The sequence below is a fragment of the Falco cherrug genome, chromosome 3 (genome assembly GCF_023634085.1).
Source record: "Falco cherrug isolate bFalChe1 chromosome 3, bFalChe1.pri, whole genome shotgun sequence".
Classification (NCBI taxonomy): domain Eukaryota; kingdom Metazoa; phylum Chordata; class Aves; order Falconiformes; family Falconidae; genus Falco; species Falco cherrug.
This window is the reverse complement of record NC_073699.1, coordinates 18125983-18141421: the sequence shown is the minus strand read 5'-3', so window position 1 is coordinate 18141421 and position 15439 is coordinate 18125983. Positions and strand designations below refer to the sequence as shown.

The 15439-nt window shown below is 48.8% G+C and overlaps 1 protein-coding gene and 1 long non-coding RNA gene across 2 annotated transcripts; one reads left to right on the top strand and one right to left on the bottom strand.

The window, feature by feature from the left end:
- Positions 1-24: 24 nt before the first annotated feature.
- On the top strand, positions 25-5926 carry TRIB1 (tribbles pseudokinase 1). The gene is made up of 3 exons (XM_005439549.3): positions 25-454; positions 1356-1648; positions 3675-5926. The coding sequence occupies exons 1-3, from the start codon at positions 152-154 to the stop codon at positions 4141-4143; spliced, it is 1065 nt and encodes a 354-aa protein (XP_005439606.2). The 5' UTR covers positions 25-151; the 3' UTR covers positions 4144-5926.
- Positions 5927-7270: 1344 nt separating this feature from the next.
- On the bottom strand, positions 7271-9980 carry LOC114015956 (uncharacterized). The gene is made up of 2 exons (XR_003560160.2): positions 8681-9980; positions 7271-7732 (listed from the first exon to the last, which is right to left on the bottom strand). It is a non-coding gene; the product is annotated as an uncharacterized LOC114015956 (long non-coding RNA).
- Between the last annotated feature and the right edge of the window lie 5459 nt (positions 9981-15439).

Below are 15439 nucleotides of genomic sequence, written 5' to 3'. Positions count from 1 at the left end.
TTTTTTTTTTTTTTTAAAAGCCTCCAACTACTTTAGCGCGGAGTCGGCAGCAGATGGTGGACACGACCCGAGGTTTCGGCGGGGAGAACGAAGGGATGCGCCAAGCGCGCAGCGCCCGCCTCTAGCTCCGCGCCCGCTCCCGCTCCCCTCCATGAGCCGCCCCGCGTCCCTCCTGCCGGCCGCCCGCTGCCGCAGCGCTCCGGCCAAGCGGCTCCAGCCTCTCCACGACGGCCCCTCCGAAGAAGCTCCGGCCGCCAAGTGCCCTCGCCTGGCTGACTGCGGACCCCCGGACTGCCTCAGCGCACCCGGGTCTCCTTGTTCCCCCGCTTCTCCCGCCGGCGGAGGGGCGGCGGGTCCCAGCCTGATCGCCTCCTACCTGCTGCTGCCGCTGGCCGAGCGGGAGCAGGTGTCCCGGGCGCTGAGCGTCAGCTCCGGACGGGAGCTGCGCTGCAAGGTGAGCGCGGAGCTCCGCGGGCGCGGATGGGGAGCGGGGCGGGGGATCCCTCCCTGCTTGTGGACCCGCACCACCCGGGGGGGAAGCCTGGGCAAACGGGCTGCTCCCCGCTCAGCCGCCGGTGGGGTTTTACACGCGCTGGGAGTAAGCCGCAACTCCGGCTTAGCCTCGGAGTACCTTCCCCAAAAGGCTTTGGGGATGCCTCTCCCCCCTTTCTCCCCTCTTTCAATATCAAGTGAACAGGAAGGGTCTTGGATGGTGATTTGTTTTATTCCTCTCCCCCTCCCCCCTTCTCCCCTGCTTCAATATCAAGTGAACAGGAAGGGTCTCGGATGGTGATTTGTTTTATTCCTCTCCCCCCCTTCTCCCCTCTTTCAATATCAAGTGAACAGGAAGGGTCTCTGATGGTGATTTGTTTTATTCCTCTCCCCCCCTTCTCCCCTCTTTCAATATCAAGTGAACAGGAAGGGTCTCGGATGGTGATTTGTTCTATTCCTCTCCCCCCCTTCTCCCCTCTTTCAATATCAAGTGAAGAGGAAGGGTCTCGGATGGTGATTTGTTCTATTCCTCTCCCCCCTTTCTCCCCTCTTTCAATATCAAGTGAACAGGAAGGGTCTCGGATGGTGGTTTGTTCTATTCCTCTCCCCCCTTTCTCCCCTCTTTCAATATCAAGTGAACAGGAAGGGTCTCGGATGGTGGTTTGTTCTATTCCTCTCCCCCCTTTCTCCCCGCTTTCACTATCAAACGGACAGGAAGGGTCTCGGTAAGCGCTGTGCACTGCGCTCTTGCCGAGCCCTGGCTCCCCTCCAGCTCCCTCGTCATTGTTTGGGGAGAGTTGCTACGCGAGCGGCTGCTTTCAACACCCTCGAAAATGAATTTTGCTTTGATTTCCTCTTTACAGGTGTTCCCCCTCAAACACTACCAGGACAAGATTCGGCCTTACATTCAGCTGCCGTCACACAGAAACATCACTGGGGTCGTTGAAGTCATCCTCGGGGACACCAAGGCCTATGTGTTCTTTGAAAAGGACTTTGGGGACATGCACTCCTACGTGAGGAGCTGCAAGAGGCTGAGGGAAGAGGAGGCTGCCCGGCTGTTCAAGCAGATCGTCTCTGCTGTAGCTCACTGCCACCAGTCGGCCATCGTACTTGGTGACCTCAAGCTCAGGAAATTTGTCTTCTCGAATGAAGAGAGGTAAGTGGTTGTCACCGGCCAGCCCTAGGGTGAGTGGCGAGGGAGGAGTGCCACATCTAGAGATGCAAACAGCGTCCCAGGGAGCGGGAGCTGGCACGGCGTGCCAGCTGGGCAGCACCTGTGACCGATCCGAGTAGCTCCCTGTCACATGTGTGTAGTAGGTCACGGCTCTTACTGGTACACACGTACTCTTAGTTAGATCTCGACTGATGAAAGGGAGGAAACTCGCTGGGAGCTTCCTCTCATTCAGCAGAAGTTCAGTGAAACCCGCTGTTAGACAAAGGGATGATAGTTCAGCTCCTCGCTAGTGCCAGAAGATGTCATGTGTGCCACTCATTCAGTGGAAAATGAATAAAAGCAGAGAGAAGGAGAGGAGGGAGGCTGAGGCGTTGTGCTGGGGAGGGGAAGTGGCCGGGTTGGGGGACCGGGACGTGCGAGCAGGGGCAGCGATCCCCAGGAGGGGTCTCCTTGCTGAAATCCCCTGCTGATCAGGGCTGTGCTGCCAACCAAACACCGGCTGTGTCCTTCGAGGCTTTGATCCCTCCTCTGCGACCGGTGGCGGTGCTTTCTGTGCCCCCTGTGCCCGTGGATGTACAGGGAAGGTGGGACGTGGTTAAATATTGCTTTGGGAAGCCTACATCAAAGAAAAGCGCTTCAGTAAAACTTAGCCTAAAGCCTAGGTTTATAGAGAGGAGATCCAGAATCCAGTAGTTAAATTTAGATTAGGGAAATAATTCACTATTTCCCTGGATTGTTTGTTGCCCTTGTAGTGCTGCACCGCACATGGCAGAGCCAGAAATACATTTTAAATCAGCATAACTGACTCCGACTAGCTGCTTATCCTGTAGAAAGCTAAAAAAAATAAAATAAGTAAAATCCATAATGGAGTTGTGCTTAATCTGATGAAACTGGAGATATTACTGAAGCAGAAGAAAACATGATTTTTTTATTTTTTTTAACTGGGCTAACGTTTCTTCAGGATATTGTTTATAAATGTGATAAGAAAATTAACCAGCACTGCCCCTCTTAAACAGAAACAACCATATGTTGACATACAAATAAAGTAATTCCTTTGAAGGAAACTATTGCAGCTTTTCCCGCCCATAAGAAGATGAAACATTTGTTGAAATGTTACATTGCACACAGTCTCGCTCATTTGGAAATAATGCGTTGCACAGGCGAGTGTCATGTGCATCACATTTGGCAAGAAGAGGGTTAAGCAATGGCAGGCGGACTCGGGCTCTCCAGCACAGGTGCAGTTTCAGGGCTCCTGCAGCCAATCCTGGGCCCACGGTTGGCGTTGAGTCATATTTTCCGTTTGCAGAACCATTGGGTATTTGGCGAGGTCACGCTGAGGACAGGCTGCAGCCAACGCATCTACACCCCAGCAGGCTGCCAGGCAGTGCAGAGCCCTTCCAGGGCCAGCCGGTGCCTTCCTTGCTGATGCAATGCTCCCCTTTCCCCCCAAAACGGGATGTCGGGGTGGACCACCTCCACTGGGAGGGTGGCAGGTGTGGTGGTGCCCTCTGGAAAGGCCAAAAAAGGAAAAAAAAAATTACAAAATAAAATACAAAACTCAGGAGAGCAGGTGATAACCGCAAGCGTGGAAGGGAGCTGGACTTGGCAAAATCACGCAGCTGGAGGCTGTTTGCTCAAAGCCTTGAGACGCAAATAGCGGTGCGTGTGATGTGTTGTAGCTGATGAAGCCCCTGCAGTAGCAGTGCAACCTGCGTAGATCGAAGGTGACTTGCTGGTGTTCCTCGAGAGCCCTCTCTGGTGTTAAAATCCCCAGCAAATAAAATCAGTAGGCATAGCCGAGCACCTACCCAACGCACGTAGCTGAGCCGCTATTACACGGATCCAGGAGTCCAGGCAAAGTCTGCTGCAAACTAAAAAGCATTTCCTCTCCTTTTCTTTATGCCGATGTGAGAAGGGGAGGGGGGTTTGCCATGGTCGGGGGCTCGCTGGGCTCGCTTGTGCCTGGGTTGGTATTTCTAACCCTGGCTTCCTTTCCTGCCCTCCCTAGGACTCAGCTGCGGCTGGAGAGCCTGGAAGATACACACATCATCAAAGGCGAAGACGATGCGCTCTCAGACAAGCACGGCTGCCCGGCGTATGTCAGCCCTGAGATCCTAAACACGACTGGAACTTACTCTGGAAAATCGGCTGACGTGTGGAGTTTGGGAGTGATGCTTTATACCTTGCTGGTGGGACGCTATCCCTTCCATGACTCGGATCCTAGCACCCTGTTTTCCAAAATCCGGCGTGGACAGTTCTGCATTCCTGACCACGTCTCCCCCAAAGCCCGATGCCTCATCCGCAGCCTCCTGCGGCGGGAGCCCTCTGAAAGACTCACTGCTCCGGAGATCTTGCTCCACCCTTGGTTCGAGGCGGTCTTGGAGCCTGGATATACAGACCAGGAGACGGGAACTTCGGATCAGATTGTTCCAGAATACCACGGAGACAGTGATGATATTAGTTCCTTCTTCTGTTAACCCCGAAATCTCAAAAACCTCGGCGGTTCTCACCTCCGGCATCTTCGTAGGGTTTCATTTTTCCACGTTTGCAAACTCAACAGCATCTTAAAGTGCCAGTATGGTCAGAAAAGTGACCTTCTTTAAAGTAAACACCAACTCATAGATCTATTCTCCCTGAGCGTACTCAGAGTTTCATCCTCTTGCTCTGCTGGCAGGTCCATCCCGCCAGCCCTGGAGGACCTGTGCAGCTTTGCGAGAGCCGCCTGGCTTTTCTCCCACCTTGCGCATCCTCCACTGGTGTAACCGGTTGCGTCTTGGCTGCAGAGTCTTACGGCTGGCAAGGTGTGAAGAGGCAGCCCCTTCTGCTTTCCCGTGGTGGCTACGGGGGTGCGGAGCCCCGGCCGCCATGCGGAGTGGGTGGGGAGCACCACGCACGCTTCTAACTGAGCAAATCTGACAGAAATGGCAAAAAGGGGAATCAACTCAGCGCGCCGCACCGGCCGGCTTGCAAAGTAGCTTTCTGACTGTAAGCACACTTTAATGAGGGAAGGAGGTCTTCACCTGCCACGGCCAGCTGCCTGCTCGCTGCTGCTCCTCCAGCTGGTCTTACTTTCAGAGGCACGAAGCTCTTAGATCCACCCATAAGACAAATCACTGCTGTGGCTCTTTCTGAAGCAGAAATCGGTGGATCTCCCAGCTGGATCCCCTCCGATTCCATTCGCTGACCAGGAAAGCATTTTAAATAGACTCAAGCCTCGCGTTACCATGGTGTAGCCTATATAACTTTATGCCCTCAGCGAGCTTGTCAAGTAGCAGGTCTCGTTAGCTCCGAGTGCCAAAACATATCCGTTTACCAAACCGTAACACTATCAGCTGGAGCGCCTTCCCTTGGAAAATGATAAGGGGTATCTTGTACAGTACATGTAAACACAGTTGTGTTTTCCTACAGGCTCAACTCTTAAAAACATCATATCCTTTCTCCTCTTCCCCCCTCCATTCCCTAAAAAATTAGTCTTAAGAGTAAAATCTCCATACGCCCTTAGTTGATCATTCAGGTATGTTGTTTGCCTCCAGCTACATTTTTTTCCCCTTATTTTTTTTTTTCCTTTTGCATGATTATTCATAGACTTTCCAATGTGCGTGGATAATGGATATATCGAAATCATTAGCTTCCTGGGTTGGGGGGTAAGTAAAGCTTAGTCCTGCCTAAAATTTCTGCTTCGTTTCACATTTGTGTCCAGTGGCTTATACAAAGAGATGTCCATTCGCTTCAGGCGAGAACACGGCTTCTGAAACAGCCGTGAGGTGGGCAACATGTGTCCCCGACATGACACAGTTCGAGTGAAGTCAATTTAAGGGTTAACCCCCAGCAAGCTGCAGTCCCACCACGCTTTGCGAGAATACCATGTATACCTCATGGACTGTGTACTTTGTACATACCTTACTGTTCGGGGTTGTTTGTTGGTTTTTTTTTTTTTGTTGTACTTTGTCCTAATAAGAGGTGTCGAAGAGCAATTTAATGTGAATTATTGTTGGCAATACTAACTTGACAGAATCATGAGCATTAAGAGCAGGGCGCTACAGCTCTCCGTTGCACTAAACCTCTCATGATTGCTTGACATTTGTATCTGTGATACAGTTTAACCCTTCTATGAAAAACAGTACCTTTGTATATATTGGTAGAAAACTCTGCCAGAAAAGCTAAAAACACTATGTCCAACTTGTAAATATGTATATGTATGTGGAAACCTGGATGATAAAGTCTGACTTGTAGAAAGTTTTAATAAACTTCGTTTCATAATGTTTGTCCCCATTTCTTGAAGCGGCTCAAGGAGAATGCGGCTGGAGTATATTTGGTTTAATCCGAAAAAATGGGGTTTGGCCTCAAAGAGAATCAGCTCGTTGATGGTCCCTGTGCGTGCTCCATCATGCCCAAGGCGTGGGGGTCTGAGCCCTGACTCCCCCAGCTCTGCCTGGGGTTGAGTCCCCATGGAGATGAGGGGGGACGGGCTGGCTCCTGCTTCTTGCAGGCTGGAAAGGGCCTGAGATGTCCCCAGAGCCATGTGAAATGGGGTATCCTATTCATCTCATAAACAAGGGGGGAGAGGAGTTACAGCTCTGGCTCTGAACTTTAGAAGCCCTATTGCCTTTCAGCACGTGCATTCATTTCCATCTGCGCCCCGTGAGCAGAGCATGCTATGGCACCGCAAGGCTGTCATCCTGCACCTGTGTGCGTGGCAATGTGATGCTCAAGCCAGTGGAAAGTCAGATCTCAGGCGTTTAAAAGTGAGCAGCCAGAAAAGCCCGAAGCAGAGGCAGGAGTCAAGAGCATTGGCTTAAACGGGGAGCTGAAGCCAGTGGGCAGGGGTTGACCCCGCTGCCCGGAGGCAGCGCAGAGGCCGCCCAGTGCTCCCATTGAAAACGAAGGGAAAGATTATTAGGGCTGCTTTTCTTTGTGGTGAGGAGAGAGGAGTATAAATAGCAGCAGTATCAAGGTTAGAGAATGTGCTTTCCTGAAAGAGATCAAGCCACCCTTGCAATCCACCCGGAGCGGTGAGATCATCGCTCACAAGTAGAGAGGAGGAGGAAGAGAGTCTTGATTTTTATTTATACTTTGCCTCATGTTTAACTTTGTCCTTTTGCTTGAAATCTGTTCACTGGAGCAACTGCTGCCAGGCAGCTATTCGAGCAGGAGCAACTTTAAAACAGGATTTTGCTTTTAGAAGGCGAGTGGAAAGAGAAAAGGAGGGAGTAGGGACCTGGTCAGTGATGAAGCAAAGTGCACTGACTTTAATTAGGCACCTTGACTCCCACTCTGAGAAACCAGCAATCTGTGCAGTAAGCATATTTTCTTAGCACTTGCTGAGTGAATGTCAGACACCGAAATATCTCAAGTTACTTTACTGATGTTATTCTTGCAAGACCTGTAAAAATACATGCGCCACATAGCCTGCCTGATTAAATTACCCCCTGCCCTACCGTGCTTTCAGGCTTGGACAGAAGCCCTGATGCATCCTTTTAAAACAACTGCAGGAGGTACGTGTTTTGATGGAACCTTGAAAACTTTCAAAACACCTTTTTTTTTCACCTTTTTTTTTTTTTTTTTTTTTACCCTTGCAGTTAAGTCACCCTTAGTAGGTGAATGTGTAGGTCATCCCATGACTTTATTTCACATGAGCTACTCTGCAGAGCAATTAAAATAAACGTCAAATTGTAGTAACATCTGCAAACAGCCTCTGTGTTGCTTTAGGGATTATAATGCAACATCCGTTTGTACAGCAGAATAAATTGCTATTGCTTCGTTACCCCATCGTTTGTATTATTGTATACAAAGTTTCAGAGCATGTTGAAAGAACCAGCATATTAAGTGATTAAACTTTGATGGTGGGTGTGAGAACTTTGATTTATGCAATGCATAATTTCTTTTACATAAATTCTTTTCGAGAGAGTCATAATTTGTCTATTTTTAAATGGTCCTTTTAGAATAGGACTGTACGAATCTTTTATGTATTTCTCAGACCTGGTCACCATTTTCATCTTGAAGTCGCAAGATATAGCTGGCCTCTCTGAAAAGTGCTGGGAGCCTTCAGTCCTCGTCCGTTTGCTGCTGAAAACACCAGAAAATTTGAGGTTTTTCACATCATCCTGAGCTCCATCCTAAAATGGCATCAAACCGCCTCCTAGTCAGGATAGATCTTACATCCTATATATATATATATTATTTTTTTTTATTACCTCTTGATACTTTGGCTACATTTTAGGCATCAGTTCAGTAATTCTCTTTTAAAGTAGCACAGCAGAATTTATAAAACAGCTTCCACTTAAAATGCCAGGTAAAACAGCCAGCTCAGCAAGCTCAAGTTTAAGGTCAACATCTCTTTGCCAAGCAGGTGATACTGCTGAGGTTATTTGCAGTTAATTAAGAAGGACTGGTAGAGGTTCAGTTCTACCTATGCTAAAAAGTGCCCCGATTTTAGAACACCTTCCAGTCAGTCAAAGGCACTTCTGCATCAATGTATTATTTATGAAAGAACGGGGGGTGGGGTGGGGTGTGGGAAGAACAATTTTTTATACAGATGTAAAAGATGAAGATTTATTGCACTTGGCTGGGTGGCAAAGCTGGTGCAATGCTCTTCTCTATCTCTGCTTTAATGCACGGGGGGTAGGCCTGAGAGAGAACTTGAAAAACACATTTTTTTCTATTAGGGCTGAGTGCATTCTGTCAAGCAAATCTCTTCAGATTATCTCTTTATACAACAGCAGATTTCCCCTCCCCCCCCCTCTCCTTTTTTTCATGCTATTGCATTCTGTCAGGGGAAAAAAAACCCCAATGTTTAGCATTATGGCACTGCACAGATTTAGCAGCACAAAGGAAGAAATATCCTATGCAAATGCTTCTTACAAATGTAATGTTTTCCTAGCGAGCGCTGAGAAGAATAGCTTGCCGTGTAACCACGGTCTGAATTAAACCCTTGCAAGAAGTGGCTTTGTTAAATGCAACATCTCTCTGAACTATTGTTGGTAAAAGTACTGTGAAATTTGCAACAGTTCTTACCGTGATTCCTCCATAACTTGCAAAATCCTGTTCTCCAAGTGAAATCCAGAGTTCAGATTTCAGCCAGGATCAAATTTTGTTGCAGCAAAATGACAAATCCTTCAGGATATGAGTTCACAGTAGGAATAGGTTTTTGGTTGTTGTTTTTTTTTTATGAAGCCAGCTATTTAGAAAATGCCTTAAAGAAAACTCATTAGTTTTCATTGCCCTGTATGTATTTATTTACAGTATTTAACCAGCTAAACAAGCTAATGTGCAGCACTTTATTTCCTAATTTGGCTTTGAAGCCGGAGCAGCCGAAGTATCAATTACATTCTGTCAAATGCAAACATTAACATAACTGTATGAAGCAATCATGTTTCTAACAACAGCAAGCACTGCCCAGAGGACCAAAATAAATAAAATTCATAGAGCAAGAGGTAACGCTTTTCTTTACAGCAGGATTAGGGCTGGCGAGTGCCCGTGCACTTCCCTCTCCAGGGACAAACGTTTGTCTCGCAGGGCTGCGGAGGCAGCTCCAGCGCTGAAATGCAGGTGATTAATAAGGCACTTGCTCACCAAGGGCACGGTCTCATCACGGCGGGCGTGGATTTCTGCATGCAACTCCCACTGTTATTAATGGTTAATTAATGTGTAATTTGCAGAAAGAGATGAAACTGGGACCTCGGCGGTGTGTTGTGAGCGCACACATGGGCTTATCGTTCGAAGAAATATCAGGGTGACACGAAGGGTGGATGACAGAAAATAAGTGCGGCATGAATCAGCTGCCCTGTGTTTATCACACAGTGCTGTTGTGGGAAAACATTCACCTCCACTGACTACCGTCTCCTGCCAACAACAAAAGTTGAGTTTGATAAATTATTAGTGGAGATGTTCTCAGTGGCTTTGCTTAGATTTTACTCCTCTTGCGCAAATTGCAGATTAGGAAAGGATTAAGTAACAACAGTGTGGCTAAAGTATTACACATCACGCTGGCGATTAGCCAAAGAATGTAGCATGCAAAAGCTGACATTGCCTAAGAAATCAAATATAGCTCTGGTCACCACAGAAAATGACTCTTCCCCACCACCTAAAGTAGTTGCTCAGTGTCTCCTGTGTCACCCAGCATCTTGCACCAGCAAATTGTTCATTACAGGGCGTTTTGGTGGGGTTTTTTTCCTTTTAAATTTTTATTTTTTCTTTTCTTAGCTTCCAGGTAGTGACAAAGCCATAAACATTCAGATGAATCAGAGAAACCATAAATGTAATTGAGTGTAAAGCCATTGTTGGGCCTTGTGATAACATCCCCGTCAAGTCCCGACTTGTCAGATTCATAGTCTCGCTGAGGTTCAAATACTGCGAGTTTTCTTTGCCATGCTAGCAACCGGGGGCAAAGTATCAACATAATTTGCGGCAGGAGGCTGCGCAAGACTCTCATGCCCGATGACAATGGCTTTGCAGATGGGCAGTGGGACGCCTGGTGTGAGTAAGTGTTTCCCCTGGTGAGTAAAGGTGGCAGAATAAGGCTCAGAAATCTCAGCCAGCAGCCTTTACTGCAAAGCAGGGGGGCAACAGCCCTCAAACCCCAGGTGAAAGGGTAAAACCCACCCCGGCGCTTGTGTGAAATTGTCAGCTGACAAGCACGGTGGTGAACCTTGCTCCTCCCCACCCTCATACCTGTGCCCAAGCTGCCTGGATCTGGGAGAAAGCAGGATGCTGTCAGGCCAACAGGTCCACTCAGCCGCAGCAGAAGCACCAGCAGATGCCTACAGATGTGCATGGGAGCAGGGCAGATGCCAGTCGGGCTACTCCTGTGATGTCCCAACACTGCAGCACAGGGACACAGTACTTAAAGGGGCCCACAGGAAAGATGGGGAAGGACTCTTTACCAGGGAGTGTCATGGTAAGGTGACAGGTTTCAGCTTTAAACTGAAAGAGGGTAGTTCTGGAGTAGATATCAGGAAGAAAGTTTTTACTCTCAGAGTGGTGAGGCACAGGACCAGGTTGCCCAGAGAGGCTGTGGATGCCCCATCCCTGGCAGTGCTCAAGGCCAGGCTGGATGGGGCTCTGAGCAACCTGGTCTGGTGGAAGGTGTCCCTGAGGGGGGTTGGAATGAGATGATTTATAAGGTCCCTTCCAACACAAACTGTTCTATGATTTTATGACACTGTGGCCCACTGATGCCCACCTTTAACCATCGTGTTAACCATTCTCCAAGGATCTTCTCATCAATCAGGTGCTTGGCTGCCTTTGACCCTATGTGTAGTTTGAGGGTCTCAAAGTCCCATGGCAGTGAATTCCAAAGCATAGCTTGGTGCTGCTCCATTAAATTACCTTGCTTGAAAAGGGGATATGCTCCAAAACACAATGTGACTGGAACCGCTGAAGAGGACTGATTAGCCCAGTTTTGGAGTGACTTTGTGCTGCCCTTGCTCCTCGTGGGGACCAGAGGAGATGTAGAGCAGCCAGGCTCTGTGCAGGGCAGTAGCCGTCGGAGGTAGCCGTGGCACCCAGGGCAATGGCGACTCAAGCCCAGCGGGCAGAAAGGCTTAATCAGCGAACTCATGAGATTTTTTTTATCACGGGTCTTGTGATGCTTAATATGTCAGTGCCCTGTCTGCTGAAGTTAATGATCTCCAGGCAATTCCAAGCTTTCATGTGAGGAAGAACAAGCAAGTGTCCAGTCCTCACTGTTGCAAAAAGGGATTTTAAAGGTTGTGTCCTGTGAACTCTTTGGACTGTTCCCCACTCGTCACTGGTGTCCCGACCAGATGCTCCATGCTGCAAAGACATGCTTGACTGGCGGCCTCATTACAGCAGGCAGAGCTTTGTCCTTTTATCTAAGCAGCTGGCAAAACAATAAATTAAAAAGTAAGGCAAAGTCAGCAAATAGTTTTCTTTCCCCATGTGCAAGGTTAGAGGAACTACTCCCCCTCCTCCAGAATTATTTCCTGACTTGGTAACATTTTTCTCAATCTCCTCTTCTTTTTCTCTTGCTTGTGGTAAAAAGCAGGATTTGTGGTTCGGCCGGAGGGGGAGCACCTTTTTGTGCCATGCTGTGGCCCAGGCACTTGTGTGTGTCCCAACTGCAGCGAAAGCCCCGAGAAATCTCTCTCCACCATGGGGCAAGAGCGGTTTTGCAGGGAGAGTGTTTCTGGCACATCAGGATGGGACCTGGACTCCAGCCATGAGGAATCCCCCTGCCTGCAGGCTTGTTGGGCAAGTCATGCTTGCTGGAGAAAGCACCACCATTAATAGCTATGGCCAGGAGAAGGTCCATCCTGGGACGTCTTGCTGTGCTGGAGGGAAGGTGCTGGGGTCACATCTAGCTTCAGTCCCCAGTGCTGGGTATGGCTCGGTGTTGCTGGCAGGGCTTTGGCTGCTGGATGCAGGCAGGGCTGCTCCCGCTGAGCGCTGGGGAGCTGAGCTGGTGACCCGGGGCTGGCCCGTGATACACATCCTGCTCACGCATGTGGGCATGAGTCAGAGCCCGAGAGGAAGAGGCCTCACCCAGCGGCAGGCAGAGCGGCGCAGGGAGCTCAGGCTGTGTGCTGATGGAGGACATTGCTTATTACTGCTGACAGCCTCCCTTGGCAAGGTCCCTGCACCTGCGGCGTGGGGAAGGGGGTTTGGAGCTAATGAGGTCTCCCACCACTTTGTCAGAGATTCAAGGCAAATGCTACGGGATGGATTTGTGGAGGCAGCTCAGAGCCTACCTTTTGGCATCTGCATACCTTAGAGATGAAGGAGTTGGCTGGGGCATCCCAGCACTTGCAGCCCAGGCTGCTGCCTGTCTTCTGCAGTGAGAAGGCACAGCAAGGCTGAGCAGATCCACATCCATCCCCTTCTACTTGCTCTCATGACATCTGGAGTACCTTGACCAGCTCTGGGGCCCCCAACATGAGAAGGACAGGGACCTGTTGGAGCAAGTCCAGAGGAGGGCTGCAAAGATCTTCAGGGGGCTGGAGCCCCTTTCCTGAGGACAGGCTGGGAGAGTTGGGGTTGTTCAGCCTGGAGGATAGAAGGCACCAGGGAGACCTCATAGCAGCCTTCCAGGACCTAAAGGGGGCCTTACAGGAAAGATGGGGAGGGACTCTTTATCAGGGAGTGTAGTGATAAGATAAGGGGTATCGATTTTAAACTGAAAGAGGGAAGACTTAGAGTAGATATTAGGAAGAAAGCCTTTACTGTGAGGGTGGTGAGACACTGGTAGAGGTTGCCCAGAGAAGCTGTGGATGCCCCATCCCTGGCAGTGTTCAAGGCCAGGCTGGATGGGGCTCTGAGCAACCTGGTCTGGTGGAAGGTGTCCCTGCCCATGGCAGGGGGGTTGGAATGAGATGATTTTTAAAGTCCCTTCCAACCGAAATCGTTCTCTGATTCTATGCTGGGCAGAGGCCTCTGGAAAAGCAATGCATTCTTTGCCTCTTTTCTTCCTTCCCATTGGCTTGACCTTGGTCTTGCTATCTTCAGCTCCTGTCAGCTGCTCTTTACCCAGGTGCTAATCTCACTTAGGCATTGGGACAGCTGAGCGATAGTATAGCTGCCCCCCGCCCCTCGACGCCTTGCCAGGAAACAGGTGTCCAGATCTTTTGACCCCTGCAAATGATTGCATTTAATATTTCTGGAAATTTTCCACTATGGTCTTAGAGTGATTCTTCCAGAAATTGGGTTCGTCTTTGCTAGGAAGCTGTTGCGTGTCTGAACGAAAGGTCAGGATGAATCATTTTGGAAATCACTCCAGCTGCGATGGACTCCCAGCACCGGGTGAGTAGAAGTGTGTTCATGGTTTGGCACTTAAATCCCTGAAGATCCACAGCCCTTCTCGGAGTCAATGGGATGACTTGCATAGAGTAACAAATGCCGGGTATGACTGTAGGCAGTTCAAAAGCCAGCGGTAGATGGATCATGGTCTCACAGCTGTGGCTTTAAAAGGGTTATTGATTCATTTGGAAACAACTAGCAGGAGTGACTTTGTAACAAACAGGATCATTTAGTCTCTCAGCACATGCCAAACATAGACAAAGTACAGTTCAGCACTGAGGTTCTTCCAGTGACCATCACATAAACATCCAACAGGGTAAAGCACCAGAGTGCTGGATAATGCACTTGCCTTAGGTATGTTTGCAACTGCCAAAGGATGCGTGCAGCCCTCAAAAGCAAAGGGAGAAGTTCTTCGGTTAAAGACCTAATAACTAGGAGTTGACTTAGGAAGCAATCAACCAAAACAAAAGAAGTATGTGGATAAGGATGCAGCCATGATGCAGGCTGCTGCTGCAGTTCAAAGTAAGGGGAAATAAATCACTCTATGTGTGTATAGAAGATGCATGCTGTGAAAACATGCAAGAAAAAGCTTCTCATCTCATACCTGCTTGCTATGCTGGGCAGCCTAAGGGAGCTGGAGCCTTCCTTTATGGGCCAGCTGAAGATGCTCCCAGTGACAAGGACACACAGCATGATATCAATGGAGCCATCTCATGTCCCAGTTGTGCTTCTTCTGCTAGCAAAGTGTCAAAACCCACAGTTACAGAGTTACAGAGGCAAAGACAACCAAGGATGAGAATGACCAGCACGTCGCTGAGTTGTCTGCTGTGAGCCCTTGTGGGTCTTACCCCATTGCTGCAACTTAGAAAGGCTTCACTCAAACCAGATGCCTCTGAGCAAGCAGAGAGCTGCAATTAAACCCTGGCAGCACCACCGTGTCTTCTGCAGGGATGAGCCAGTTTCCATGCATGGGGTATCTGGTCCCACAGATCCCACATGCAGAAAATCCCCAGCTGGATCATAAGGGTATGTCCAGAAGTTTTGCTCTGACATGAACTCTAATGCAAGTATATTCAGAATATACTCAGAAGTTTTGCTCTGGCATAAATTATAGTGCAACCACTGTAATCTGGAGCAAAGTCAGGCTTGGCCTGCCCAGCAGTCCACTGTATTGCCATCCTGCTTGCTGCATGCTGGGTCAAACCTAGAGATCCTAACTCAGTGCTCACCCAGCGAAGCCTGAGGAGCAACCCAGGGAGAAATTCTCCAGTGCATGCAACATTCCTGTGTAAATCAATGGGAACTGTAGAGTCTGGCCTGAAGTCAAGATTTCAGGATTTGACCCAATTTAACCTTGGCATAAATAGTTGCCCAACTCCAACTTTTTTTTTTTTTTTTTTTTTTTTTTTTTTGTGAGGCTCAACAATTAACTTTCAAAACAGCATTTAAAAAAAAAAAAAAAAAAGCGGCTGGGGTTCAGAAGTGCTGTGCTAGCCAGCAGTGTTTTGTTAAAGTTACTTCCACTATTATGGTATTTGTTGGTGTCAGCACTTTGTGCAAAGTAAAGCGCTGCTCTGGGCTCTCCATCCAGGGCAGAGCTGCATAAGCCTGGGGCAGAAGTTGTGACTCGTCCCATATTTGACACAAAATCGCGGTAGTTCCTTTTACCAAATTCAGCTGTTGGGGCTTTTTTTTTTTTTTTTTTTTCTGTTACTCACTGGAGTGATATTCAGCCACGTGCAAAATGCGAGGACTGCTCATTGCTCAGATTTGTTGAGCCCCAGTGTTGAAGGTTTATTGGGGAGGCTTTGGCGGGGACTGAGGGGTGGGATAATAAGAAGGGAAGAAGCAGGACATGTTTACGCCCTTGCAGAGGGGTGCGCTTTACTTTGGGGACTCACAACCTCTCTGTCCCTTCTTGTTTCTGGGCAGGGAAAAGGTACTGCTTCCCAGGCTGTTTTCAGGAATCTCTTTCAAAGAGCTGATGCAGATATAAAGCTCCTTTTTTTTTGTTTATTT

What these genes read in the sequence shown, in the direction of transcription:
- TRIB1 (XM_005439549.3), top strand. Translation starts at nt 152, where the DNA reads ATGAGCCGCCCCGCGTCCCTCCTGCCGGCCGCCCGCTGCCGCAGCGCT. An exon ending in GACGGGAGCTGCGCTGCAAG is followed by an intron (nt 455 to 1,355) that starts GTGAGCGCGGAG and finishes TCCTCTTTACAG; the next exon opens with GTGTTCCCCCTCAAACACTA. An exon ending in GTCTTCTCGAATGAAGAGAG is followed by an intron (nt 1,649 to 3,674) that starts GTAAGTGGTTGT and finishes TGCCCTCCCTAG; the next exon opens with GACTCAGCTGCGGCTGGAGA.